At 43.4% G+C, this 25,997-nt stretch overlaps 2 protein-coding genes across 2 annotated transcripts; both read left to right on the forward strand.

Moving 5' to 3' along the window:
• The first annotated feature begins 4,434 nt into the window (after positions 1 to 4,434).
• On the forward strand, positions 4,435 to 8,222 carry LOC148115684 (E3 ubiquitin-protein ligase TRIM39-like). Its single transcript, XM_087888175.1, has 2 exons — positions 4,435 to 4,685; positions 6,958 to 8,222. The coding sequence occupies exons 1-2, from the start codon at positions 4,619 to 4,621 to the stop codon at positions 7,488 to 7,490; spliced, it is 600 nt and encodes a 199-aa protein (XP_087744301.1). The 5' UTR covers positions 4,435 to 4,618; the 3' UTR covers positions 7,491 to 8,222.
• A 4,548-nt stretch (positions 8,223 to 12,770) lies between these two features.
• Positions 12,771 to 23,240, forward strand: LOC148115685 (E3 ubiquitin-protein ligase TRIM39-like). The gene is made up of 7 exons (XM_087888160.1): positions 12,771 to 13,208; positions 13,988 to 14,083; positions 14,660 to 14,890; positions 16,513 to 16,535; positions 19,461 to 19,582; positions 20,557 to 20,589; positions 22,450 to 23,240. Exons 1-7 carry the CDS (start codon positions 12,795 to 12,797, stop codon positions 22,962 to 22,964), a joined length of 1,434 nt encoding a protein of 477 aa, XP_087744286.1. The 5' UTR covers positions 12,771 to 12,794; the 3' UTR covers positions 22,965 to 23,240.
• The last annotated feature ends 2,757 nt before the right edge of the window (positions 23,241 to 25,997 follow it).

The raw sequence follows: 25,997 nt of genomic DNA on the forward strand, positions 1-25,997 counted from the left end.
ACAATATGAGGCTACAGAATTCTCAATCTTTAGTCTTCTATGGAATCCAAAATGGAGTTCCCTAAAGTAAGAATCTTGCAAAAGTATCTGAAATAAGGCAGAAAGAAAGATGAGAGTCCTGAGGACTTTTTTTTGAAAGAATATACCGGGCTTTCAGGCAATACACTGATTTAGATCCTGAAGCCTCAGACAATCAGAAAATGATAAACATGATTTCTATAGAGCAGTCAGCAGAAGATATTAGAAGAAAGTTACAGAAAGTAGGAGGAGGTCCAGGGAAAGGCATTTGAGAATTGGTTGACTTAGTTTATAAAGTTTTTTTTTTATCTCCAGAGGGTAAGAGGAAAATAAGAAAGAAATCCAGAAGGCTCCCCAAAATGCTATCTTCCTAGCAGATGCCCTTAGGCAGGAAAAGGGGGGAGGCAGGGGACACAATCCGGAAGAGGAGGGGGAGTTCAGGGCATGGAAGAGGAAAGGTCCCCTTGGGCCCCAACCAGTGTGTTATATGCAGGAAAGAAGGAGATTGGAAGAATGGATGCCTGGTGACTAGAGCCATGCAAGCAGAAAAAGAAGATGAAGAGGCCAGGGGAAGGAAGCCATTGCTCCCCCAACCCCCCAACCCCTGGTGGAAGTCCAAATTGGGGGATCTATACATAAAATGTTAATAGATACAGGAGCCAGTAGCTCTGTCCTTAACCGATCTATTGCTCCTTGGACTACCTATGAGATACTTTTTGTTGGGGTTTCAGGAAAGGCTATAATGGGCCTGAAACAACAAAAGCCCAAATTGCACAGCAGGAGGTTAAAAACTTAGGATATGGCATCTCTGCAGCACAGCTGGAGACTTTTAGCCTAAGGAGGGAGGCAATCCATTAAAGCCCCCTGTTAACAGAAAACAATTGGGAGTCTTGGGTTTTTGTAGAATTTCAGATTCTTAATTTTTGATTTATCATCAAGCCCCTTTATGAGGCTGTTAAAGGGGGGATGGGAAAATCTGTGAATGGATTAGATAACATTCACACAAATAAGAGAGGGAGCTTTTTGGGAGCACCGGCACTGGGGGCTTCCAGACCCCACTACGCCTTTTACTCTATTTGTACAGGAATGGGAAGGCATTGCAATGAAAGTTCTCACCCAGAAATTAGGCTCGGGCATTGGGATGGCTTGGGAACAGCGGCAGCAACAGCCCTGCTAGTTGAAGAAGCTCAACAGTTAACACTATCACTTTATCCCATAGTAAAAGTCCCAAAGGGGGTTCAAGAGATTATGGAAGTAAAGGGAGCATTTTGGATGACTGGGGGGCCGCCAAGCCAAATATCAGACCCTCTTGCTTGACTCCCCAGCCATACAATTAGAGGTATGCAATTAGAGCTACTCATTCCAGCTACACTCTTGCCCCAGGTGAATTGCATCACGATTGTGTACAGGTAGTGGATTCAGTCTGTGCCAGTAGACCCAATCTTTGTGATCAGTCGATCCCAAGTGCTGACTGTGAATGCTGGTAGCTTTATGGTAGAAGGCCAGAGAAAGGCAGGATATGCAGTGGTGACAGCATGGGAAGTTGGAGAAGTCAACCCATTACCAGTAAACATTTCTGCCCAACTAGCTGAACTGGTCACTCTAACTAGAGCCTTGCAGCTGGCTGTGGGACAAACATTAATAGCAAATATACCTTTGGAGCCTTGCGTGCCCATGGAGCCTTATGGAAGGAAAGAGGATTATTAAATGCAAGAGAATCAACCGTTAAATATAGCCCACAAATTTTAAAAGTATTGGAGGCTGCTTGGCAAACAAAACAAGTAGGAGTCTTACATGTCGAGGGACATTCTAAGATTCCCCTTTACACAAAAGGAAATTGGGCTGCAGATGGAGCTGCTAAGGAAGCCTCCCTACCACACTTAGAATGAACAGCCTACCTCATTCCTATTTCTCCCTACCCACTTCTCCACTCTCTTGGACTCCCAAGGGCAGGACATGGGCCACATCAGTTGGAGGCAGGGAGAGGAAGGATGGGTGGTGGAAGGGAGAGGGCAGACCTATTCTACCAAATACACCTCAGAGGATTCATTTGTAACAAATACATGCCAGCACACAATGGGGGGTCAAAGGGACTGGTAGACTAAGTGACATGCTGTGTAGTAGACAAGGGTCTCTATTCCGCAGCCTCCCAAGCTGTAGCAGTTTGTCTGATCTATGCCAGAAATAATCCAAAAGTAGCCAGGCGCCCACCCCTAAGAGTCCAACTTAAAGGCAACTACCCAGAGACAATTTGGGAAATAGACTTCACTGAATTACCTAGAAAGCAAGCTTTTGAGTATGTTGTGGGACTAGCATGGACCTTCACAGGATGGCCTGAGGCTTTTGCTTGCAGGACTAATAGAGAGCATGAAGTAGTAAACGTCCTACTGGAAGAAATCATTCCTGGGTTTGGGCTGCAAATAGTATATCCTTTGATTGTGACCCATATTTCACAGCTAAGGTTTGTGTGAACAGTTAAAGATCACTCGGAAGCTTTACTCAGTCTACCACCTGGCAAGTAGTCCTATGGCAGAAAAAGGTAATGATTAAAAAAAAAAAACAGCTAGCTCACTTATGCCAGGAGGCTCACCTGTCAGAAAATCAGATTCCTGTCAGATTCAGAAAATCACAACAGTTAAGTGAAGAATGTGGCTGTTAAGCGACTTCCCCCATTGACTTTGCTTGTCAGAAGCTCCCCAGGAAGGTTGAAGATGACAATTCCAGGATCCTGGGAGGCTGCAACAATACTAAGTGTGAGAACCGGTCATAAATCACTTTTGTCAGTGCCGTTGTAACTTCACTAAACAAATGGTTGTAAGTTGAGGACCATATACCTAAATTGAGGTATATGGAATATATAGTAGAATATATTTACTGTATTTTTCGGTGTATAAGAAGCACTCCCCACACAAAGGTGGGTGGGAATATCTGTGTGCTTTGTACAGCCAATGTTGCCAAAGCGCCGCCCACCCGCTGGCCCCCACCCTTCGGCCTCTGCCTCCCAGCAATTTGCCCCCATGCAGCAAACAGCAAACAGCCTGGTCAGCTTCAGCACAGTGTAATTTAGCATCAGCAGCTGATTGTCTGGTTGGATCTCCCTCCTGGAATACCACCAATCAGCTGTTCTAGGCTGTGGGGATCGCCACCTCTGCATGCTCCGTTTTTGACCTCCACGCGCGGAGTCTGAAAACGGGGTGAATGGAGACCAAAAACAGGGCACACAGAGGCAACAATAGGCAATGGCGATCCCTGCAGACTAGGGGTGAAATCTATTTTTTTTTGCTACCGGTTTTGTGGGCGTGGCTTAATTGGTGGGCGGAGCTTGGTGGTAAGGTGACTGGGTGGGCGAGGCCAAGTCAATGTCACTTCTTTTCCCTTTTTTAACCTACAAAACACAACACAACACAACTGTCTCATCCACAATATAAAAGCAGCTGTGCTAGACCCAAAATGGCCCCTGCAACAAGCAGGAACCTCACACAGCCACAAAAAGCCCAAAAAACCAACTTTCACACTTCACACACACAAAATTCCACATACAGCTTTGTGAGATTTTGTGTGTTTGTGTAGTTAGAGTGAAACACTACAGAAACACACTAAATCTCAGAAAGCTGCACAAATATTATTTTATTTTTATTTTTATATAAAAGCAACTAAATTTAAAACTTCCTAAACTTTAAATGGCTAGGTCTAAAAAAAGAACAACTAAAAAAAAAACCCAATTAACTATGTTTTTTAAAGCTCCCAAAGGGGAAAAAAACTTAGCCAATAGAACAGGGGTCTCCAACCTTGGCAACTTTAAGACCTGTGGACTTCAATTCCCAGAATTCCTCAGCCAGTTTTGCTGGGAGTTCACAATTCCACAAGTCTTAAAGTTGCCAAGGTTGGAGACCCCTGCAATAGAAGGTACAGCAGGAAGGCAGGCAGGCAGGCAGATAGAGCTGTTCACCGATGAGCTTGATTGCAGGCAGGGAGATTCAGTTGCTTGCTGATGCAATGGATCACAGGTATTACAGCAAGCGAAGCAAGGCAGGCGTTGCGACCAGCAGCTAAGGTAACTCAGCTGGGATCGTCAGAGCTTGGATCATCAGAGCCATTTAAAAGAAAAGAAAGGCTCTGATGATCGCGCGGCTCAGATAGGCATGGGTGGGGGCAGGGACTTTTGCTACTGGTTCTCTGAACTGCCCACCGCCATCGCTACCTACTCGCCCGAGCCGGTCCGAACCGGGAGCATTTCACCCCTGCTACAGACTGGTACAGCTAATCATTGGTATTCCAGGAGGCAAATACAGGCAACAATCAGCTGCTCATGCTAAATCAGACTGTGCTGAAGCTGACCAGTCTGTTTGCTGCAAGGAGGCAAATTGCTGGGAGGGAGAGGCAGATTTTTTTGTTGTTGTTTTCTTCCCCAAAAGCTAAGTGTGTCTTATAGTTTGGAGCATCTTATAGTCTGAAAAATACTGTATATCTGATTATATATATATAGCCACCAATGGCATTTTGGCTTGTAGCTTTCTATATTCCTTATTTCCTGATTTGAGTCCAAGGAAAGCAAATCAGGGAATCTGAGGGAGGCCCTTCTGTTGCTCCAATTCCAGTGATGAGATGCTTAATCCCTACCTTTTCTTCCCCAGATACTCTGGAAAGTGGACTTCAACTACAGGAAGGTAAATATGAGTTCTAAGAATCACAATCACTTGCTATTTTGAGCTCTTATGCCATTAACTTTAACATGATAGAGTCACCTAAAAGAAAAATATAGGAGTAGATACCTTAAAGACTAAGATGATTCAGTAAGCTTTAATGATTTTATTATTTATGACCTATTACTTGCTGTTTCTATGTACATTATGAGTTTATGCACAGGAGACAAATTCATTGTGTGTCTGATCACATTTGGCCAATAAAGAATTCTGTTCTAGTCTGTTCTAGTCTAGTCTGGTCTGGTCTGGTCTGGTCTGGTCTGGTCTGGTCTGGTCTGGTCTATTCTTGTTTATCTCCAAGGCATCTGCCAGCAACTCTACCATCATATCAATGAGATCTTCCCCTTTTACTTCTTCAATGTTCTGGAATCTCAGGAAATGGCTTTTTTGATTTCTAACTTGATTACTGTTCCTTCTAAATCCTTGTCTGCCTGTGTTTGATTCATCTCCTCCATTCTTTTCTTTGCTTGCTCTGATTTCTCTTCTATTATCTTAATTTGTTGTTCATTTTTAGCTATCATTTGCTGGAAGTTCCTTATTTTTTCATCCATATTCTATTCTATTCTATTCTATTCTATTCTATTCTATTCTATTCTATTCTATTCTATTCTATTCTATTCTATTCTATTCTATTCCATTCTATTCTACCCCACCCCACCCCACCCCATCCCATCCCATCCCATCCCAATTTTAGTCTATCCTATCCTATCCTATCCTATCCCATCCTATCCTATCCTATCCTATCCTATCCTATCCTATCCTATCCTATCCTAGCCTATCCTATCCTATCCTATTCTATTCTACTTTACTCTACTCTACTCTACTCTACTCTACTCTACTCTACTCTACTCTACTCAATCCCATCCTATCTCATCCCATCCCAGTTTTAGTCTATCCTGTTCATTATGTATGATTATGTATATATAATCTAGAAAATTGAAGTCAGTCTTGATACAGAATGAAAAATCTGGAGAAATGGGAAAATATGGGGTGGGACTGAAAAGCACATAGTGTCAGGGTTCCAAGTAACAGACCCAACAGAATCAAAACTTCAAGGCAGGCATGTTCCTCAAAGTATAGATTTATTAGGCACATCATATTGGCACATCTGGGGAAACCCGACTAATTAAAAGTAAAGTTTTAATTAAAGGTAATTAATTAAAAGTAAAGTTTAAGGTAATTAAGGTAATTAATTAAAAGTAAAGTTTTCCCTTCCCTGCCCATGCAGTCTATTACATGGTCCAATCAGGTCACAGTCCAAGGGTCACTCAGTCTGAGACCACACCTCCTTGCACCTGGTGGGAAAACTCTTGGTTCTCAGGAGAAAGAATTTGATTATGGCTACAATCCCCCAGTTGTCTCTTCCTTCCCCCTCCCACAGCTCGATCTTCTTCACTGTGGCAGCCCTGAAGTGCCAAGGTGTGTATATGTGTGTGGGAAATGGTTCCAGGGCTGACACAAAGAATTCCTACCAAGCTAATAACACTATCAAGCTATTGATTTTACTGCCTGAGTATAAGTTGGTGAGAGACCAGGTCTTTGGGAGCAGAGAAATTAGGTCCTTTGGATCAAAGCAGATAGCAAAGTTGGAGCATCAGGGCTGCCTCCACCTTGTGGGCCATCAGATTGATGAAAGCAGAGGTTTCCTGTGCAAGATCCTCCCCTTTTGTACATGCCTGTGATACCCTGATGCTCGCAGAGAAAAGGACGGATCTTCCTCACATCCCATCATGTGTCCTAAGTTACCTCTGGGGGATACTTCTGACTGTGCCAGTTCACAATTGAAACATGACTGCCACTTGCTCTGCCTGATCCTCTGGATTAAGGCTCCAGGCAGAGTCCTTGTTCAACCTGGGCCATCAAAGCAACTCACTGAAGGCAAAGCCAACTACTCTTCACTCCCAAACCCATTAATCTCATATGCAAGATGGAAGCTAATGAGAATTGTGTATGGAGGCTGGAACAGGTGGAGCACTATGAAGGGTTTGAAGGACTTGGCCAGGGGTCCACATTTCTTTACAATTGCCAAAGTTGGAGAACCTTGGACCAGGCAATGGTGAGGTGTGGTTGAAAAAAACAATGACTCCTCCAGTTCTGGGTAGTAGTGGTGGTGTTGGAAGCTGAACTCCATTCACAAAGGAGACTCTAGAGTTAAACCCTTGGGAGTTGAAGACACAAACTAGGCCTCAAGCTGAAGCTCCTGTTTTTTTTCCCTTCCTTCCCTTCCCCCTTACAGTGAATGTAACTCTGGATCCAGACACAGCCCATCCTGACCGCCTTGACATTTCCGAAGATCTAAAAAGCGTCAAAGGAGTTAAGCCAGTTGAAGGAAAATATTCTGTCTCAGGCCGCAACAGATTTGTATATCATCCTTGTGTCCTTGGCTGTCAGAGGTTCTCAACAGGAAGACATTTCTGGGAAGTTATGGTAGGAGATACAGCAGGATGGGGTATAGGGGTTGCCAACAAGCCACTGAACTTAACAAACGTTGATGTGCAGACCAGGTGCTGGGAGTTTCAGAAATGGGAAGGGAAATACACAGCCATATCTCCGTCAAAACACTCTGAGCTGGTCCTGACTGAGAAGCCGACAAAGATCCGCATCTCTCTCAACTCCAAAGGGGGACAAGTGAACTTTTTTGATGCCAGGACCGCAGCTCTGCTCCATACATTCTCAGATGCTTCCTTGGTTGGAGAGACCCTTCTGCCCTCTTTCTATTTGAGCCAAGGTGCCTGCATGACACTCCCCTCAAAGAAGAGACATCCATAAACAAAATTTAGAAAAATTCCTCTTTGCCAAGCAGGGATCTCGAAAGCCTTTAAAACAGAGATTCCTTAGCTTTTTGCTACTTCAGCTTCCTTTATTGTTCTATGCCACCCTGGTCAGTCAATCAGTCATTATAAAGGAATAACCTGATCAGCATTTCTATTTGCCTGGAGAAAAAAAAAATGAAGTGTCCTAGGATCTTTATAGGTTTTATCATGTGTTCAGGTGTATCAGTATTAAAGATACCTTATAGATAAGCCTGTCAATCATGATTTTATATGTCTGTCACAGCTCTTCATCCCATTTATGGATCATGCTTGTTTGTTTAATGTTAGTTGCAATCAATGATTGTCGATGACTCAGTATATTCTGTAATCTTTAACTTTTTTTCTTTCCTTCTCCGTTTTTTCCCTGTTTCCTTTTAACACATAATTGTCATAATCCAACAAACCCCAGCAGGGCTTCAGCAAGTATTACACTCAACATAAGTTTTATAGCCTCATAGGTTTTTTTAAAAACAAATCCTAGTACTTTTCCTATCTTTTTATACTTACGTAGGTTATCTACAACAATCGGATTACTGATTGTAAGACTGACTGTAATTTTATACAGTAGGTGTCTCATGGATTGCAATTTTATGCCAATAAATTTATTCAGTGCAATACATAGAAACAGAAGATGCACAGAAGACAGAAAAAAAAAATAAAACATAGCATTTGTTATCAAGATAGAAAACGTGAGTCCTCTGTGCCCTAAATGTGTCACCTGGATCAAGCCAAAAGTTAAAAAGAATTGTTAATAGAATTGTAAAAATGAAATACATTATTAAATAAATACATTATTTGACAATAACATTCTTTTTCCCTCTTGCTTTGAAGAGGAAGACTGTGAGTTCAAGTCCTGCCTTAGCCATGAAAGCCAGTTGGTAACTCTGAGCCAATCATTCTCTCTCAGTCCAAACCACCTGACAGGACTGTTGTGGGGAAAATAGGAGGACGAAGATAGGTTTGTCACCTTGAGTTATTTGTAAAAATAATAAAGGCGAGGTAAAAATAAATAAGGGGAGTGAAACGTAACTCTGATATGGTGACTTTGCTTGCTGACCACAGCTCTCTGGAACATCTCAAAGCATCTAAACAACTGAAGATAATCCTAATGAACATACCTAATACAGGTAGTCCTGGACTTACAACCGAGCCCCAAATTTCTGCTGCCAAGTGAGACACCTGTTAAGTGAGCTTTGTGCCATTTTAACTGAATCATGGTGGAAGAAGGGAATGAAAAGGAGGATGTTTTGGCAGGAAAGAGGAGGAGAGCAGGGGATAGAGAGAGGGTGAGAGGGACAGGTGACTCTCTTTGGAGGCAGAGAAGTGGAGTCTCCTGGCTCACCTGGCCTCCACCCCACCAAGAGAGAGGGGGAAGCGACGCATGAGGACAGGTTGAGGAAAGGGGGAGAAAGGAATGTGAAGGAGAGTGGAGTGTGGAGAAAGGTAGGGAAAAGTGTGTGAGGAAAGGCTGAGAAAGGAGGAGGAGGAGGAAGGGGAAAGAGATGAAAAGAAAGGGAGGCAGGCAGGGGAATGAACAGAGGAGCAGAGGAAGTGGTAGGACAGATCAGCAAGCAGCAGAGATAAAGAGGGGAGAGAGGAAGAACTGGCTGATTGGCCGTCTGACCACCACCAGCCGCGTAATCCACCTGCTGAGAGGAGACTCCGGAAGGGACCGACTGGAAGGGCAATGCAGCAGAGTCCAGCCGAGCAGGGCAAGTGGAGGTGCCTGAGCAAGGGATCCGAATGGAGTGGCAACCAACAACAAACAGACTGTAGCAGAGGAAGGCGTTTGGATGGTTGAAAAAGAGGGCAAGGGGACCCCAGCGCCCCTTTTGGGGATAGCGCCTACATGATGATCTTTCTTGTCACAGTTGTTAAGTGAATCACTGCATTTGTTATGTTAGTGACACAGTTGCTAATGAATTCCATTTCCCCATTGTCAGAAGGTCATAAAGGGGGATCCCATAACCGGGGGACACTGCAACCGTCATAAATATGAGCCAATTGCCAAGCGACTGAATTTTGATCAAGTAACCATAAGGATGCTCATAAACGGGAAATGTTAAAATGCTTATTATTTGACTTCACATATCGCTACCTCAGAATTACAGGGTTCTATGTGTGTCGCAACCATTTTTTTGGAAATGAGCCTTAAACATTTGAAAAATTTTACTGGTTACCCCATTGTACGTAGAAGGAAAACGTTTGGTAGGTGAGCCTACCAACAAATGGTGCATGCAAGAAAAAAAAATGAGGCCGATGGTGACTCATCTTGGGGTCATATTAGAGGCTCCGAATATCAGATAGAACTTTGTCACACTAAGTTACACCATAGAAATGAGAATTACAATGTTTAATAAAAAAATTTTTTTGAAAAAAGTACTGAATTCAACTTGATATTAACTCGAATTTGTTTTTGTGACCATAAAATGCTTGTAAATTACTATTTGAAGGTTCAGCATTAAATGTAAGAATGCATGTCTGAATACCGAGAATTACTATTTAACCCCAGTTTTGCATAACGGTTCCTTCAAAATGGTGCAGTAATAGTCATTATCGACTTTAAGCATCCATTTGAGCATACTTTCTATGTCATCTTGTTTTGCTTTGGATAGTGTGTGTACTTGTAGCTCAGGGGTGGGTTCTACTTAACTTTACTACCGGTTCGCAACGGGATCGCTCGCGCACCCTTCTTGCTTCTGTGCATGCACAGATCGCTTCTGGTGACATCAAGGTCAGTGGGTGGAGCCTCCCGCTGGTTTTACTACCGGTTCTATAGAACCGGTCCGAACCGGGGGGCAATCCACCACCGCTGTAGCTCTGTCTTAGGCACAGGCAATGTAACAGATGCAGCAGGCGGTATTGGCAAAGCAAGTTTCCTCATCTTCTTTTCAAAGGCACAGATGGTGACCGTGTTCCAATTTTCCGGGCCTGGACTGTAATAGCGTTAGTGAATGGTATAGACTTAAAGCACAGAATACGCAATTAAAAGTTCCATATCCGATTGGTATCTTCAGTTTCTGGAACATACTCGGATCCACTTGGTTTCTATAAGTCTGAACTTGCTTCCCTATCGTGGAAAAGAGACATTATTTTGGTATTCACGTGTCCAGAAGGATGGAGCGCTGCAGGCTCCATCCTTGCTCCATCACATGGGAGCAGCCAAGCACGACAATTGGCTGCTGCAAATCGAACCCTGTAGTTCTGAGTTTTCGTGCGATAGTATAGATAGAACCTTGTCATTTTGCTATTTGTGGCGAATCTATTTAGAAATTTTATGAAATAAGTTGTTAAAAAATTAAGCCATGGTAGATAGAACCTTGTCACATTCTTAACTCATTTTTGACAAAAATGTCAGATAGAACCCTGTAATTCTGAGGTAGTGATATGTCAAATTGAGAGTCACTGATCTAGCCCAACAGAACCTCAAAAGGGATGGGGATTACGGCCAGGGTGTCCCAAGGGATGTCAACAAACTCAAGGTGTCAGCCAGCTCTGCCTTCCTCACAAATAAGGGGTGGGGCTTCCCTCCCTTAGGCCTTTGTTGACTCCCTCTAGGGTTGTTCCTGCTTTGCAGCATCTTCCCACTTCTGGGGAATATTCAAAAGAGATTTAGATGTGAATTCTATAAATTAGGTCTCTAAAGTTTCCAGGCCCTAAACCTGTTTAGTAGTAGTACAGTAGTTGCAGTCATATTCGTGGTGCTCTCCTTCCTTCCTTCCTTCCTTCCTTCCTTCCTTCCTTCCTTCCTTCCTTCCTTCCTTCCTTCCTTCCTAGAAATGCCTTCACCGGTGCCAAAATGATGCCACTGTGGGTGCCATTTAAAGGACTCTGGGGAGGTCATCCAGAAATTATGTGCCACCACCAAAAAGGCAAGATAAAGGAGGGGGCTTGGGACTGTCTATGGCCTCTCAGAGACCCTGTTCTGATTAAAGAAGCCTCCTGAAAAAGCCCTTGAAAAAAGAGCAAAGGTGTATAAAATGTTCTCCACCCACCAGATTTCCTCCCTCCCCCCTCCTAAATTGGCCTGAGGCTACTAATAACTCTTTCTATCCATCTTTTGCCTTAAGGCACCTCAAACTTGAAGATTTCTATTCAGCAAATGATCTTATTCCACATTTTATATATTCCATATTCTACATCTACAAGATAAGTCTTCTGCCTTATCTCCCTTGTACGGACTGCCCCAGGCTGCCTCTTCACCTTGACTTTTGCCCAGTTTTAGAGCTTTTCCTGGTCCATTTCCTGATTGGCTGGCTGGGAAGGGGGCAGTCCAGGCAGTTCTTCCTCTGCTGGATATTTGTATTAAAAGTGACCAAAGAAAAGAGATTAATTTCTACCTGTCCTTTTCCTTTATCTCTGAGACATCCCATCATTTGCAGCATTAGATTTGGGCTTTTATCAAGGGCCTCTTACTGTCTGTTTCATTCCAAGTTTACTCCCTCTGGTCACATGCTTCCTTCTTCCTAGTTTTTAAAAACCATTTTCCCCTTTAACAAACTGGTTGGATCAAAAATAATTGATTGGGAATCTGTCCTATGGATGTTTCTTTCTCCCCAGGATTTTTCAATATCTTTCCCTTTAGCAAGTGTGTGTGTGTGTGGGGAGGAACTATGGCCCTTTTATAATTTGCAGACTTCAATTCCCAACATTCCTGAGCCAGCTGGCTCACAAATAAGTCAATCAATCAATCAATCAGTCAATCAATCAATCAGAATAGAGCTGGAAGGGCCCTTGGAGGTCTTCTAGTCTAGCCCCCTGCTCAAACAGGAGACCCTGTATATACCATTTGAAATCCACAAGTTATAAAGGGGCCATGGTTCCCCACCTCTCCTTTAGCAGAATGTTTGGATCAATATTTGATGGGGTGGGGGAGCATCCCATGAATTTTGGCTTCTCCCCAGTTTTTAAAAACTTTTTTTTCTCTTTAACAGGATGCTGGGATCGATTGTAATTGATTGGTGATTAGTCCCAGGGATGCTTCCTTCTCTCCAGTTTTTAAAACAATTTCCCCCTTAACGAGCTGGTTGGGCTAATAATAATTGATCAGGGGTCCGTCCCGCGACTGTTTACTCCTCCCCAATTTGTTCCTTTCAACATACTGCAGTTCTTCTTTAAGAAGCCAGCGAAGCTGATCGCAAGAGGAACAACAATTCATTTTGGTTTCTGCCTAGGCACAGCCCAAAGACGGTCACCTGATTTGGAGGAAAAGAAACGAAACTTATCTTTCTCTTTCTTTGTCCCGGCGGAGGAAGCGGCGATGGCGGCCGAAGCGTCCTTGCAGGATTTGATGGCAGAAGCCACCTGCTCCATCTGCCTGGACTTTTTCCAGGACCCCCTGCTCATCCCGGAGTGCGGCCACAACTTCTGCCGGGGCTGCCTGACTCGCAGTTGGGGGACGTCGGAATCGGAGGCTTCCTGTCCCCAGTGCGGACAGACCTTCACGCCCCACAGCCTCCTCCCCAACCGGCAGCTGGCGTGGGTGGCTGAAGTGGCCAGGCGATGCGGAGGTCCTTGGGGCGAGGAAGGAGGGAGCTTCTGCCCTAAGCACCAGGAGCCCCTCAAGCTCTTTTGTAAGGACCACGAGACTCTCATCTGCGTGGTCTGCTACCTATCCAAAGAGCACAAGGGCCACTCGGTGATCCCTGCGGAGGAGGCTTTCCAGGAATCCCAGGTAGGAGTCAGCCAGGAGGAATCGCTTTGGAGGGGCATCCAGTGCCAGCCCTCGCAGTCTTTTTACTAGTTTACTTGCTTCCTGCTGCTTTATCCCACCCCTTATCTCCCTGCCTGCAATGTTTAAAAAACAGGTTGACATCCCTGTTGTCACTGATCAAAATTCAGATGCTTGTCAATTGTATTGTTGTGTTGTCCTGGGCTCTTGTGTTCACCCTTTGCCACCTTCTGATAAACAAAGTCAATGGAGAAGCCAGATTCGCTTAACAGCTGTGTGACTAACCTGACAACGGCAGTGATTCACTTAACAACATTTGGAAGAAAGGTTGTAAAATGAGAAAAAACTTCACTTAACTGTCTTGCTTAGCAACAGAAATTGCCTGTAGGAAGAAATAGGCTCCCTTCACCAGCTCCCTTTCCACATTTGCTCTAGAGCGAAATTGTCATGGAGTCCAAATCTTGAGTGCAGAGGCCAAAAACCACTCCTGTTGGATCAGCCCAAACTTTCATTTCTCAGTGATGCTTCTGGGATGACTGCAACCAGGAGACTCAGGCAGCTCACTTTAATGCCCTTGCAGGGAGTCCTTGGCAATGAAAAAAGTGAGAGAATGTTTTTCATCCTTGTGATCATTGCAGGCATTCCATGGTCACAGGATCAAAATTTGGACGTTTGCCAACTGTCATGTATTTATGATGATTGAATATTCTGTGTCTTCTAACTGGGCCTTCCCTCCGATGTAATTCTTTACAGAAAAGAAACTCAAAACTTATATTTTTCAGATCAAGGTGGAAGATTGCCTGAAGGCTCAGAAGGAGCAGAAAGAAAAAATAGCTACATACAAAGGAGACACAGAGCAAAGAGTGCAGGAGATGCTTGTAAGTATTGATCCAATGGTGAGGAGCTTCTGAGCTAATAGGAAGGAGAACCTCAGTCGCCATCTTTGATAATAGGCAGCCTGTTTGTAAGTACAAATTCTGACTTAAATTAATTCAAAGTTAAAGACTGTGTGAGGCACAGAACTTGTTCTTAACCTGGGGACTGAGATGTCACCATTGGCTAAATGAATCTCAGTTGGGTTAAGTGCCCCTATCCCATGAGCTGTGTTTTATGCAATAGGTTTGGCTTCCTTAATAAATTAAGGCAAATCATATTTCATCACTGAAAAAATTGTGAACACAAACATTTTTCTGTCTACATTTTTGAAATCCCTGATTGCTAAGAAAATTTTCATGAGAGATCATTTAAACTGGAGCCTTTTTTTTTCTTTTTACAAACTTCCCCCTTGTGTTTTTTAATGTCAAAAGGGTTTTTTTCTCCCTAGGAAATTCTCCCACTTCACTTTTGGATTCTTCAAGGAATCCATTTAATTATCATGACAAAATTAAAATTATTAAATAAAATAATTAAAATAAAATAAAATTATGCCATTTGCTTTTTCTTTCTTGTTCTAGGATCGCATCGACAAAGTGAAAAAAAGTGTAATGGCTGAATTCAGAGAGCTACACCTCTGGTTAGAAGCACAGGAGAAGCTTCTATTGACTCAAATGGAAGAAACGGAGAAGGATATTATGGCAAGAAAGGAGAAGGGTTTGGCCAAGCACATGGAGGAACTGGGCTCTCTTGACCATCTCATCCAGGAGATAGAAGAGAAGCTTCAGCAGCCAGCCAGCAAACTCTTACAGGTCAGGTAATACCATAGAGATCATAGAATCCTAGGGCTGGAAGGGACCTTGGAGGTCTTCTCTGCCCAAGGCAGAGTCCTTATTCCATCCGGAACAAATCTATTATTGGAAGCCTCCAGTGATGGATCACCCAGAACTCTGGGAGGGAAGCTGTTCCACTGATAAATACTTCTCACTGTCAGGAAATTCTTTTGTATTTTAGGTTGGATCTCTTTGTGATGAGTTTTCACCCCATGCCTCTTGTCCTGCCTTCAGGTGCTACGGAGACTAAATCGATGCCCTTTTCTCTATGACAGCCTTCCAAGTATTGGAAGATGGTGGTAGGGTCTCCCCTAAGCCTTCTCTTTGTTAGGCTGAGCCTACCGTGTCCCCTTTGCCATTCATTGTACAGTTTGGCCTCCAGAGCCCTTATCACCTTTATTGCTCCTCTCTGTCTCAGCATTTTTTTGGTATCATGGTGTACCAATGATGAAATGGAATAGCCTGCTTTAGCCCCTCCCCAGAATACTCTTTTTGACTCTTTCCTTCCCCCTCCCCAGAAATTTAATTGAAATTATAATAGTGAAAAGTACAAATGGAAATAAAGAAAATAGGGAAACGGAGAAGGATAAGAATGGGAAAGAAGTGTCAGATAAAGGGAAAACAAAACATTTTCAGCACAGTAAAATACAAAATAAAATTACAGCCTCAAGTTATTTTTTTATATTTACTCATTATTATCCATGTGTATAAAAACAGATTAGTCTAATAAGAAAAATCAAGTATCAAGAGTTCTTTTTTTTTCTATCTCAAGCAGAAAGTTTAGAAGCAGCTTCCAAGTAGAAGCAATGGGTCATATCTAATTAAAGCAGTCAATTTTGTCATTTTTTCTAGCTCCATCACTTTTTCCATCCCTTCTTCTCTTGTGGAGGTTGATATACCTTCCCATGTCTCCATGTAGGATTCTGGCTGCATTTGACTCTATGGAAAGGAACAGTCACCAAATGAGCTATTTAGTCAAGGACTAACTGTATTGGCTTAAATTAGGGATACATAATTTGATACAGAAAAAGCAGGCCATGCAATAAGCAGGAATTCAAAGTACTGGTCACTGTCTCTATATTCTTCACAATTTGAGGTTCCTGTCTCCTATTAGAGGATGTAGTGGTGGGTGTTCTTTGTAGGGTCTCCCCCTCCCCTTAATCTCCAGGCAAGGAAAAACCCAACACTGATCTCTTTCTATAAAGTATTATAACCACCTGGATTGTGTGCCTTCATTCTGGAAGCATAAATGCAGGGCATGTTTTTATTCTATTGATGCACTGTTTTGTTTTTCAAATGGTCTTTTCTTTTTGCTATTATGTTTTATATATATATATATATATACTGTAATTGTGTTGAATTCAACTAGGGTATAATTTTTCTCAGGCAAAAAAGTAAAAACAATACCTCTCCAAAAGAGGTTGAACAGCTGAGGAAAAAAGAGCAATGGGATTTTTTTTCTTTAAAAAAATGGAAGTACTTTATATGTCTGTTAGTGTCTAGTTGTCCAGAGGTTTCACTCATTTGTTTTGTAAATGTAAGAATTTAATTTTCTGCCTAGGAAATGGCTCCTTTCAATGCGTTGTCTCTCTTTTTTTTAGGACATTGGAAGCATCTTGAAGAAGTAAGTAAATCCACCCTTTTCTTTACAGTCTCAGAGATCAGCAGCTCCTCCAACAGTTTTCCTATTTTGGAAAGGTCTTTCTGTATTTCACAGTATTTTAATGTAAAGATTGCGTACTGTATTTCAGGGCTTTTTAGACATTTCCTCAGATAACTTCAACACAATATAATTAGCAATATTTGAGATGATCAATTATTGTTGGTTGCATAGTCAGCCAGACGTTTAGACTGAATTTGGCAGTTTTATCTGCCTATTGACTCCTTCCCAAGAAGAGACAGATGTTTGATGGTTTTGAAGGTATCATTGTAGGATGTAAGCTCTTCCAAGTAATGTAACTATCATAAATACATGCCAGTTTCCAAGCACCAGAATAGTGATTACAGGGAAACTGTGACAGATGTTAAGTGTGAAAATGGTTGTGAGTCAGTTTTTTGAGAGCCGTTGTAACTGGTTGCTAACAAATACTCATCAATTTCCTTAGACAACCTCAACAGGACGTAATTAGCAGTATTTGATATGGTGAATTGTTATAGTCCGTCACACACTCAACCAGACGTTTAGATTTAATTTGGCATTTTTTTCCACCTATTGAGTCCTTTCTAAGAAGAGACAGATGTTTGATGGTTTTAAAGGTATTGTAGGATGTAAGCTATTCCAAGTAATGCAACTGTCATAAATACATGCCAGTTGCCAAGCACCTGAATTGTGATTACAGGGACATTGTGACAGATGTTATCTGCAATTTCATTGCATTACCTTTAAATTTAAGTTTACTTTGGTGTAATTGCACCTCGTACAACGAAATTAAATGCCATCTTCAGTGTACATCTATTATTACTACTAATAATAATAAAACAAAACCACATATCCTTCACATTCTACACAATTAAATTGAAAACCTGTGATACTGCATTAGTATTGCACTATACAGTAGAATTCAACATAGTTACCGCTCTGGGATAGAAGCTGTTTTTCAGCCTATTTGTCCTTGTTTTTATTTACCATCTGCCAGATGGCAATAGTTCAACAAAAGGGGTGCCCAGGATGAGATGGATCTTTGGGAACATTTTGAACTTTCTTAAGGCAGCGGGAGCTATAAAGCTCTTCCAAGGAGGGGAGGGGGCAACCAATGATCCTCTGGGCAATGATGTTAACCCTCTGGAGCGCTGTCCTATCTGCCACGGTGCAATTGGCAAACCATACACAGGTGCAATAAGTTAAAATACTTTATAGTGCAGCGGTAGAAGATCACCTGCAGTTTTTCATTCGGTTGTTTTTTCCTGAGTAGTCTCAACTAGTGTAATCTCTGCTGGGCCCTTTTGACCAGTGCTGCAGTGTGAGCACCCCAGGTCAGATCCTCTTTTATGATAACACCCAAAAATCTAAAACTGGCCACTTGCTCCACCTGGTCTCCATTGATAAGCGAGGGCTGGATATCTGATCTATTCCTTCTGTAGTCCACTATAAACTCCTTGGTCTTATTGGTGGTAAGGACCAAATTATTGTCTCCACACATTGAAAGCAACTGGTCCACTTCATCTCGATAGGCAGACTCACCCCACCCCCTGGAGATGAGTCCTACCACTGTTGTATCATCTGCAAATTTAATAATAGTATTAGTAGCGTGAGTGAGAATGCAGTCATGTACATAAAGAGTATAGAATAAGGGACTGAACATACAACCCTGTGGTGTACCAGTGTTAAGAATAAGGGCCGAGGAGGTGTGATTACCTAATCTGACCCTCTTGAGAGCGGCCAGACAGGAAATCCATAATCCAAAGGTAGATTGAATGAGAAAGTCCAAAGTCCTTAAGTTTAGATAGACACTAGTCTATGTGGAAGAATTGTGTTAAATGCAGAACTAAAATCCATCAAGATCAGTTTGAATATTATATCCATCGTCTAAATACCTACGTCACCCATAGTAGTCATGTGTCATCAGTCATTTGGTAAGATACAATCCATTGTTTTGGCCAAGAGATTCACAAGAATTTTCAAGAGTAGGGAGCCCCAAAACTGAAACTTATTGGCCTTTACTAGATCTCTCCTTTAACTTGATGAAGGTGGATGAGTGCAGTTCTGGATCAGGATCCACTGAGTCGCACATGGTACCCATATTTGAATAGCTAGCCAGAGAAATGACTGAAGCCATGGAAACAGGGCCCTTCTCAGTCAACAGGAGTGCTGATTTCCCACCAGCTTACCAGGTACTTAGGATCCGAGGACAGGGCAACACAAGAAAATGACAATCAATGACTTAATAGCTGTCCATCAACACCCCACTTAACAACTAAAAGCCACACACAACCAGGCACCACATAAATACAATGCGTAGAACAGCCCAGTGCACACATTCTGGAGAGAGAGAGAGAGAGAAGTTCCCTAAGGATGGGCTCCAGCACGAGTCTGAAAGCTCAGAAGTCAAAACCTCCAGTGACCAACTCAGACTGGATCCTGTAGCTAGCCAATCCTCAAGCACCATCTGATGGTTTAGAAAGCTTCTATTGGCAGGTTGATAAAAGTTGCAGGAACTGGGCATGGCTAGTCTAGTGAAGAGAAGGACCAGGGGAGACATGATAGCAACAGTGTTCCAATATTTGAGGGTCTGTCACAGAGAGGAGGGGGTCAACCTGATTTCCAAAGCACCTGAAGGCCAGACAAGGAATAATGGATGGAAACTGATCAAGGAGGGATTCAACCTGAAAATAAGAGAAAAATTCTGACTGAGGAGAATGAACCACTGGAAGAGCTTTGCCTTCAGACGTTGTGGGAGCTTCATCACTGGAACCTTTCAAGAAGAGGCCGGACTGCCATCTGTCAGAGACGGTGTGGGGTCTCCTGCTTTGGTGCTGGTGTATGTGTGTTGGACTAGATGACCTACAAGGTCCCTTCCAACTCTGTTGTTCTGCTATTTTGTCTTGCCAGATACCAGGCAAAGGAAACATATGAAAATCCGGTGGATTTACTTCTAGGGCCAAAGTGGACAATAATCTGGGATTACAGTGATATGACTGAGCTTCTGAAAAGTGCGATGAAAAAACTGAGAGGTAAAAAAACAGCCGCTGGGGTTTTATGCTGGATGACATTTTGAGCATCCAAGAGAGATTCTGGGTCAATGTCACATGGATCAAAGAGGGATCGATTTCAGGATCAGTGTCTCAGTTAGGATTGTAAATGGAAACTACCTGTAGTCTACGTAGCCCAAATCAGTGGTGGGTTCCTACCGGTTCGCTCTGGATCTTGCAAACTGGTAGTAGCGGTGGCGGGAGGCTCCGCCCATCCACCTGGACATCATCACAGACACTCTGCGCACGCACGCACATTGTGAACCGGTAGCGAAGGTAAGTGGAGCCCACCCCTGGCCCAAATCCATATGCCCTGATCACTGGGGAAGCAGAATAAGTTTCCACTAAGTATAATGGAATACATACAGGTAGTTCTTGACTTACGACCTCCGTTGAGCTGAAAATTTCTGTGGCTAAGCAAGGCAGTTGTTAAGTGATCTGTGCCCCATTTTACGAACTTTTTTGCCAGAGTTATTCAGAAAATCACAGCAGTTAAGTGACTCACGGTTGATAAATGAATTTGGATTCCCCCATTGACTTTGCATGTGAGAAGCTTCCCAGGAAGGTTGAAGAGGACAATCCCAGAATCATGGGATGCTGCAACCATCGTAAATAAAAGCTGGTTCCCAAGTGCCCAAATTTTGAACATGTGACTGGGGAGACTGCATCAGTCATAAGTGTGAGAACCGGTCATAAAGCTCTTTTGTGAGTGCTGTTATAATTTTATAAAGAAATAGTTGTAAATTGAGGACTACCTGTATACGGAATGTATAGTGGAATATATTTATACCTGATGGAATATATATAGCCACCAATGACATTCTGGCTTGTAGCTTTCCCTATTCCTTATTTCCTGATCTGAGTCGAAGGAAAGCAAACCAGGGAATCTGAGGGAGGCCCTTCTGTTGCTCCAATTCCAGGGATGAGATGCTGAATTCCTCCCTTTTCTTCCCCAGATACTCTGGAAAGTGGACTTCAACTACAGGAAGGTAAATATGAGTTATAGGAATTGGATTTCCTTGCTATTTTAAGCTCTGATGCAGTAACGTGAAGAGAAACATAATAGATCAAAAAGAAAAATATAGGTTTAATTACGAAAACTTTAATGATTATATGATTTATGAACTATTACTTGCCATTTATATGTACAATATTAGCTAATGCAGTGGAGAAAAATTCCTTGTCTGATCACATTTGGACAAATAAAGCGGTTGTTCTGTTCTGTTCTGTTCTACTCCTCTATTCCTACTCCGCTCTGTTCCATTCTATACATACCATATTTTTTGGAGTGTAAGACGAACCTTTCCCCCCCTAAAAGAGGCTGAAAATTTGGGTACATCTTATACTCCGTATGTAGCTTTTTGGAACCTTTTTTTTCAGCCCCACCGAGGCACTAATGAAGCACTAGCAAGCAATCTTCCCAGCTTTGCCTGCTCCCTCAACTCCCTGAGTGAAGCAGTCTCCCTGCTTTGCTCCGACTCTCAGCTGTTCTTTTTTCAGCCCTAACCAGGTACCAGCCGAGTGAAGCTTTGCCTGCTTTTCTCATTGCTGCTTCCTCTCAGCTGTGCCTTAGAAGCTGTTTTTTATCCCCAAGCAGGGGATAAAAAACCAGCAAACTAATGTGCTGAAGCTGACCAGACTAAGGACGATAGCCAGATGAATATCTGGTAGGCAGATTTTTTCCCCCTATTTTCCTCCCCAAAAACTAAGCTGTGTCTTATACTCTGGTGCATCTTATACTCTGAAAAATACGGTAATCTAAAAAACTGAAGCCAATCTTGGTGTAGAATGAAATACCTGGACAAATGGGAAAATATGACCTGGGAGTGAAAGGAATCTTGAATTCCTACAAAGCTAATAACATCCTCTTGATTTTACTGCCTGACTATAAGTTGGTGAGAGACCAGGTCTTTGGGAGCAGAAATTAGGTCCTTTGGGTCAAAGCAAATAGCAAAGTTGGAGCATCAGGGTTGCCTCCACTCTGTGGGCCATCAGAAAGCAGAGGTTTCCTGTATAAGATCCTCCCCTTTTGTACATCCCTGTGATACCCTGATGCTCGTAGAGAAAAAGACGGAGCCTCCTCACATCCCATCATGTGTCCTAAGTTACCTCTGGGGGAGCTTTCTGACTTTTACCAGTTCAGAATTGAAACATGGCAGCCTCTGGCTCTGCCTGATCTTCTGGAAGAGGTGGAGCGCTATGAAGGGTTTGAAGGACTTGGCCATTGTGAGACTTGTGGACTTCAGTTCCCAGAATTCCCCATCCAGGATGGCGAAGCTGGACAGTAATCAGCAGAGTGGCGGCCACATGGGAGACTAGAGACTAGAGGAATTGACCAGTGGAGCCAAGAGACGAAGAGCTGAGGGGAGGAGCCAAAAGCTGTACAGGTAGTCAAGGTATCCTGAAGGTGTGCAGCTTAGTGGCAGATGGAGGGGAGGGAGATGGACTGGAAGATGGCGAAGGCAACCTAAGTGAATGGAAGGAGAAGGCCAGAGGAGCGCTGAACAGGCCGGCAGTCAACAGAGGATGGGACTAAGACAGTGGGAGAGCCCGAGTGCTTGGAGAAAAGGGAGCAGAGGGACCTGGACAATAGCAGCCCCATCAGCCATTGGAATTCTGTTAGTTGAAGACTACAAGTCTTACAGTGGCCAAAGTTGGAGGACTCTTGACCAGGCAATGCTTAGGTGTTGTTTAAAAGAACAATGAGTCTTCCAGTCCTGGGGGGGGGGGTGTTTGGAAGCTGAACTCCATTCACACAAGAGGGTTAAACTCTTGGGGGTGAAGATACAAACCAGGCCTGCAGCTGAAGCTCTTGTTTTTGTCCTTCCTTCTTCTCTTCCCCCTTGTAGAGAATGTAACTCTGGATCCAGACACAGCCAATCTTGAGTGGCTTGAAGTCTCTGAAGATCGAAAAAGTGTCAAAAGAGTTAAGCTAGTTGAAGGAAAATATCCTGTCTCAGACCCCATGAGATTTGTACATTATCCTTGTGTCCTTGGCTGTCAGGAGTTCTCCACAGGGAGACATTTCTGGGAAGTTATTGTAGGAGGTAAAGGAATATGGGGTGTAGGGGTTGCCAAAAAGCCAGTGAACTTAACAAATCTTGATGAGGAGATCAGGCTCTGGGAGTTTGTGAAATGGGAAGGGAAATACGAGGCCATATCTCCATCAAAACGCTCTGACCTGTTCCTGACTGAGGAGCCCACGAGGATCCGCATCTATCTCAACTGCGAAGGGGGACAAGTGAGCTTTTTTGATGCCAGCACAGCAACTCTGCTCCATACATTCTCACACACTTCCTTGGTTGGAGAGACCCTTCTGCCCTGTTTCTGTTTGTGGGAGGGCGTCTGCATGACACTCCCCTAAAAGAAGAGATAACCATAAACAAAAATTTGGAAAAATCCCTATTTGCCAAGCAGGGATCTCCGAAAGCCTTTAAAGCAGAGATTCCTTAACTTTTTGCTACTTCAGCTTCCTTTATTGTTCTATGCCACCCTGGTCAGTCAATCAGTCCTTATAAAGGAATAACCTGATCAGCATTTCTATTTGTCTGGATAAAAAAAAAAGAGGTGTCCTAGGATTTTTATCGGCTTTAGCATCCTGTGTTCAGGTGTATCAGTATTAAAGATACCTTACAGCTAAGCCTGTCAATCGTGATTTTATATGTCTGTCACAGCTCTTCATCCCATTTATGGATCATGCTTGTTTGTTTCATGTTAGTTGCAATCAATGATTGTGTAGGTGTCCATAACTCCATATATTCTATAATCATCCCCTTCTTTTTTTCTTTCCTTCCCCCTTTTTCCTCCTGTTTCCTTTTAACACATAATTGTCATAATCCAAGGAACCCTAGCAGGGCTTCAGCAAGTATTACACTCGATATAAGCTTTATAGCCTCACAGGTATAGGAGGAGGAAGATGCGTTGGATATGTTTGCCACCTCGAGTTATTTGTAAAAATAATAAAGCCGAGATAAAAATAAATAAGGGGAGTGAAACTTAACTGATATGGTGACTTTGAATGCTGACAGCAGATCTCTGGAACCCCTCAAAGCATCTAAAGAACTGAAGATTGACAAGCTGCTGTTGGCAAAGGAGCAAATGAGGAATCCTAATGAACATACCTAATACAGGTAGTCCTGGACTTACAATTGAGCCCCAAATTTCTGCTCCCAAGTGAGACAGCAGTTAAGTGAGCTTTGCCCCATTTTAACTCTCACGGGGGAAGAAGGGAATGAAAAGGAGGAGGTTTTGGCAGGAAGAAGGAGGGGAGCAGTGGATAGAGAGAGAGGGCGAGAGGGATAGGTGGGTCTCTTTGGGGGCAAACCTGAGGGAGAAGGGAGAGAAGGGAAGTGGGGCCTCCTGGCTCACCTGGACTCCACCCCACCAAGTGAGGGGGGGAAGCGACACATGAGGATGGGTTGAGGAAAGGGAGAGAAAGGAGTGGGGGGGAAAGGAGGGAAAAGTGTGTGAGGAAAGGTTGAGGAAGGAGGAGGAGGAAGGAGATGGAGAGAAAGGGAGGCAGGCAGGGGAATCACGGGAGGAGCAGAGGCAGTGGCAGGAGAGACCAGCAAGCAGGAGGGGGTGGGGGAGAGAGGAGAGAGAGGGAGAACTGGCTGAATAGCCATCTGACCCCCACCCAACCATGTGAGGGAGCTGAGTGGAGTGGCAGCCACAAGGAATGGACTGTACCAGGGGAAGGCGCCTGGATGGTTGCAAAAGAAGGCAAGGGGAATCTATCACATGACTCGGGGACCCTGCAACCGTCATAAATATGAGCCAATAGCCAAGCGACTGAATTTTGATCAAGTAATCATGAGGATGCTGCAATGGTCATAAGTGTGAAACACTCTCATAAAGCACTTTTTAATGTCTATATACATTAAAAATGAGAAATGTTAAAATGCTTATTATTTGACTTCACATATGTCAAATTGGGAGCCACTGATCTAGCCCAACAGACTATCGAAAGGGATGGGGATTACGGCCACGGTGTCCCAAGGCATGTCAACAAACTCAAGATGGCAGCCAGCTCCGCCTTTTCCCTGTATGTAAATAAGGGGTGGGGCTTCCCTCCCTTAGGTCTTTGTTGACTCCCTCTAGGGTTGTTTCTGCGTTGCATCTCCCCACTTCTGAGGAATATTTAAAAGAGATTTAGATGTGAATGTTCTGTAAATTAGATCCCAGCCCTAAACCTGTTTAGTAGTAGTACTGTAGTTGCAGTCATATTCATGGTTCCTTCCTTCCTTCCTTCCTTCCTTCCTTCCTTCCTTCCTTCCTTCCTTCCTTCCTTCCTTCCTTCCTTCCTTCCTTCCTTCCTTCCTTCCAAAGGTCTTCACCTGGTGCCAAACTGAGGCCACTGTGGGTGCCAATTAAGGGACTCTGGGGAGGTCATTCCATAAACGAGGTGCCACCAACAAAAAGGCAAGATAAAGGAGGGGGCTTGGGACTCTTTATGTCCCCTCAGAGACCCTGTTGGGATTAAAGAAGCCTCCCCAGAAAGCCCTTGAACAAAGGACAAAGGTGTATTAAGATGTTCTCCACCCACCAGATCCCCCCACCTCTCCCCATGGGTCCCGCTGTCCTAAGTTGGCCTGAGACTCCTAATGCCTCTTTCTATCCACCTTTTGCCTTAAGAGGCATTTCATTGGTCAAACGTGAAGATTTCCAGTCAGCAAATGATCCTATTCCACATTCTACATATTCCATATTCTACATCTACAAGATAGTCTTCTCTGTCTCCCTTCCACAGAGTGATCCAGGCTGCCTCTTTATGTTGACTTTTGCCCAGTTTTAGGGCTTTTCCTGATCCGTTTCCTGATTGGATGGCTGGGAAGGGGGCAGTCCAGGCAGTTCTTTCTCTGCAGGATATTCCAATTAAAAGTGACTGAAAAGAGTTTAATTTCCCCTTTATCTCTGAGACAACCCATCAATTGCAAGATTAGTTTTGGGCTTTTATCAAGGGCTTCTTACTGTCTCTTTCAGTCCAAGTTTACTCCCTCTGGTCCCATAAATGTTTCCTTCTTCCTATTGAAAAAAAAAGCATTTTCCCCTTTAACAAGCTGATTGGATCCTTAATAATTGTTTGGCAATCTGTACAATGGATGTTTCTTTCTCCCCAGGATTTTTCAAAAACTTTCCCTTTAGCAATTGGGGGGGGGACTGATGGCCTTTTTATAATTTGCAGACTTCAACTCCAAAAACTCCTGAGCCAGCTGGCTCACAAATTCTGGAAGTCAATCAATCAATCAATCAGAATAGAACTGGAAGGGGCCTTGGAGGTCTTCTAGTCTAGCCCCCTGCTCAAACGCTTCTCCTCTTCTCCTCCTGCACATTCTTGTATCCCGGTTGCCATGGTCTCAGGCCAGCCGCCATGGCCGCCATTCCACCACCACCGGCG

The sequence above is a fragment of the Pantherophis guttatus genome, chromosome 2 (genome assembly GCF_059756535.1).
Source record: "Pantherophis guttatus breed Tessera chromosome 2, ASM5975653v1, whole genome shotgun sequence".
NCBI classification, from domain to species: Eukaryota; Metazoa; Chordata; class Lepidosauria; order Squamata; family Colubridae; genus Pantherophis; species Pantherophis guttatus.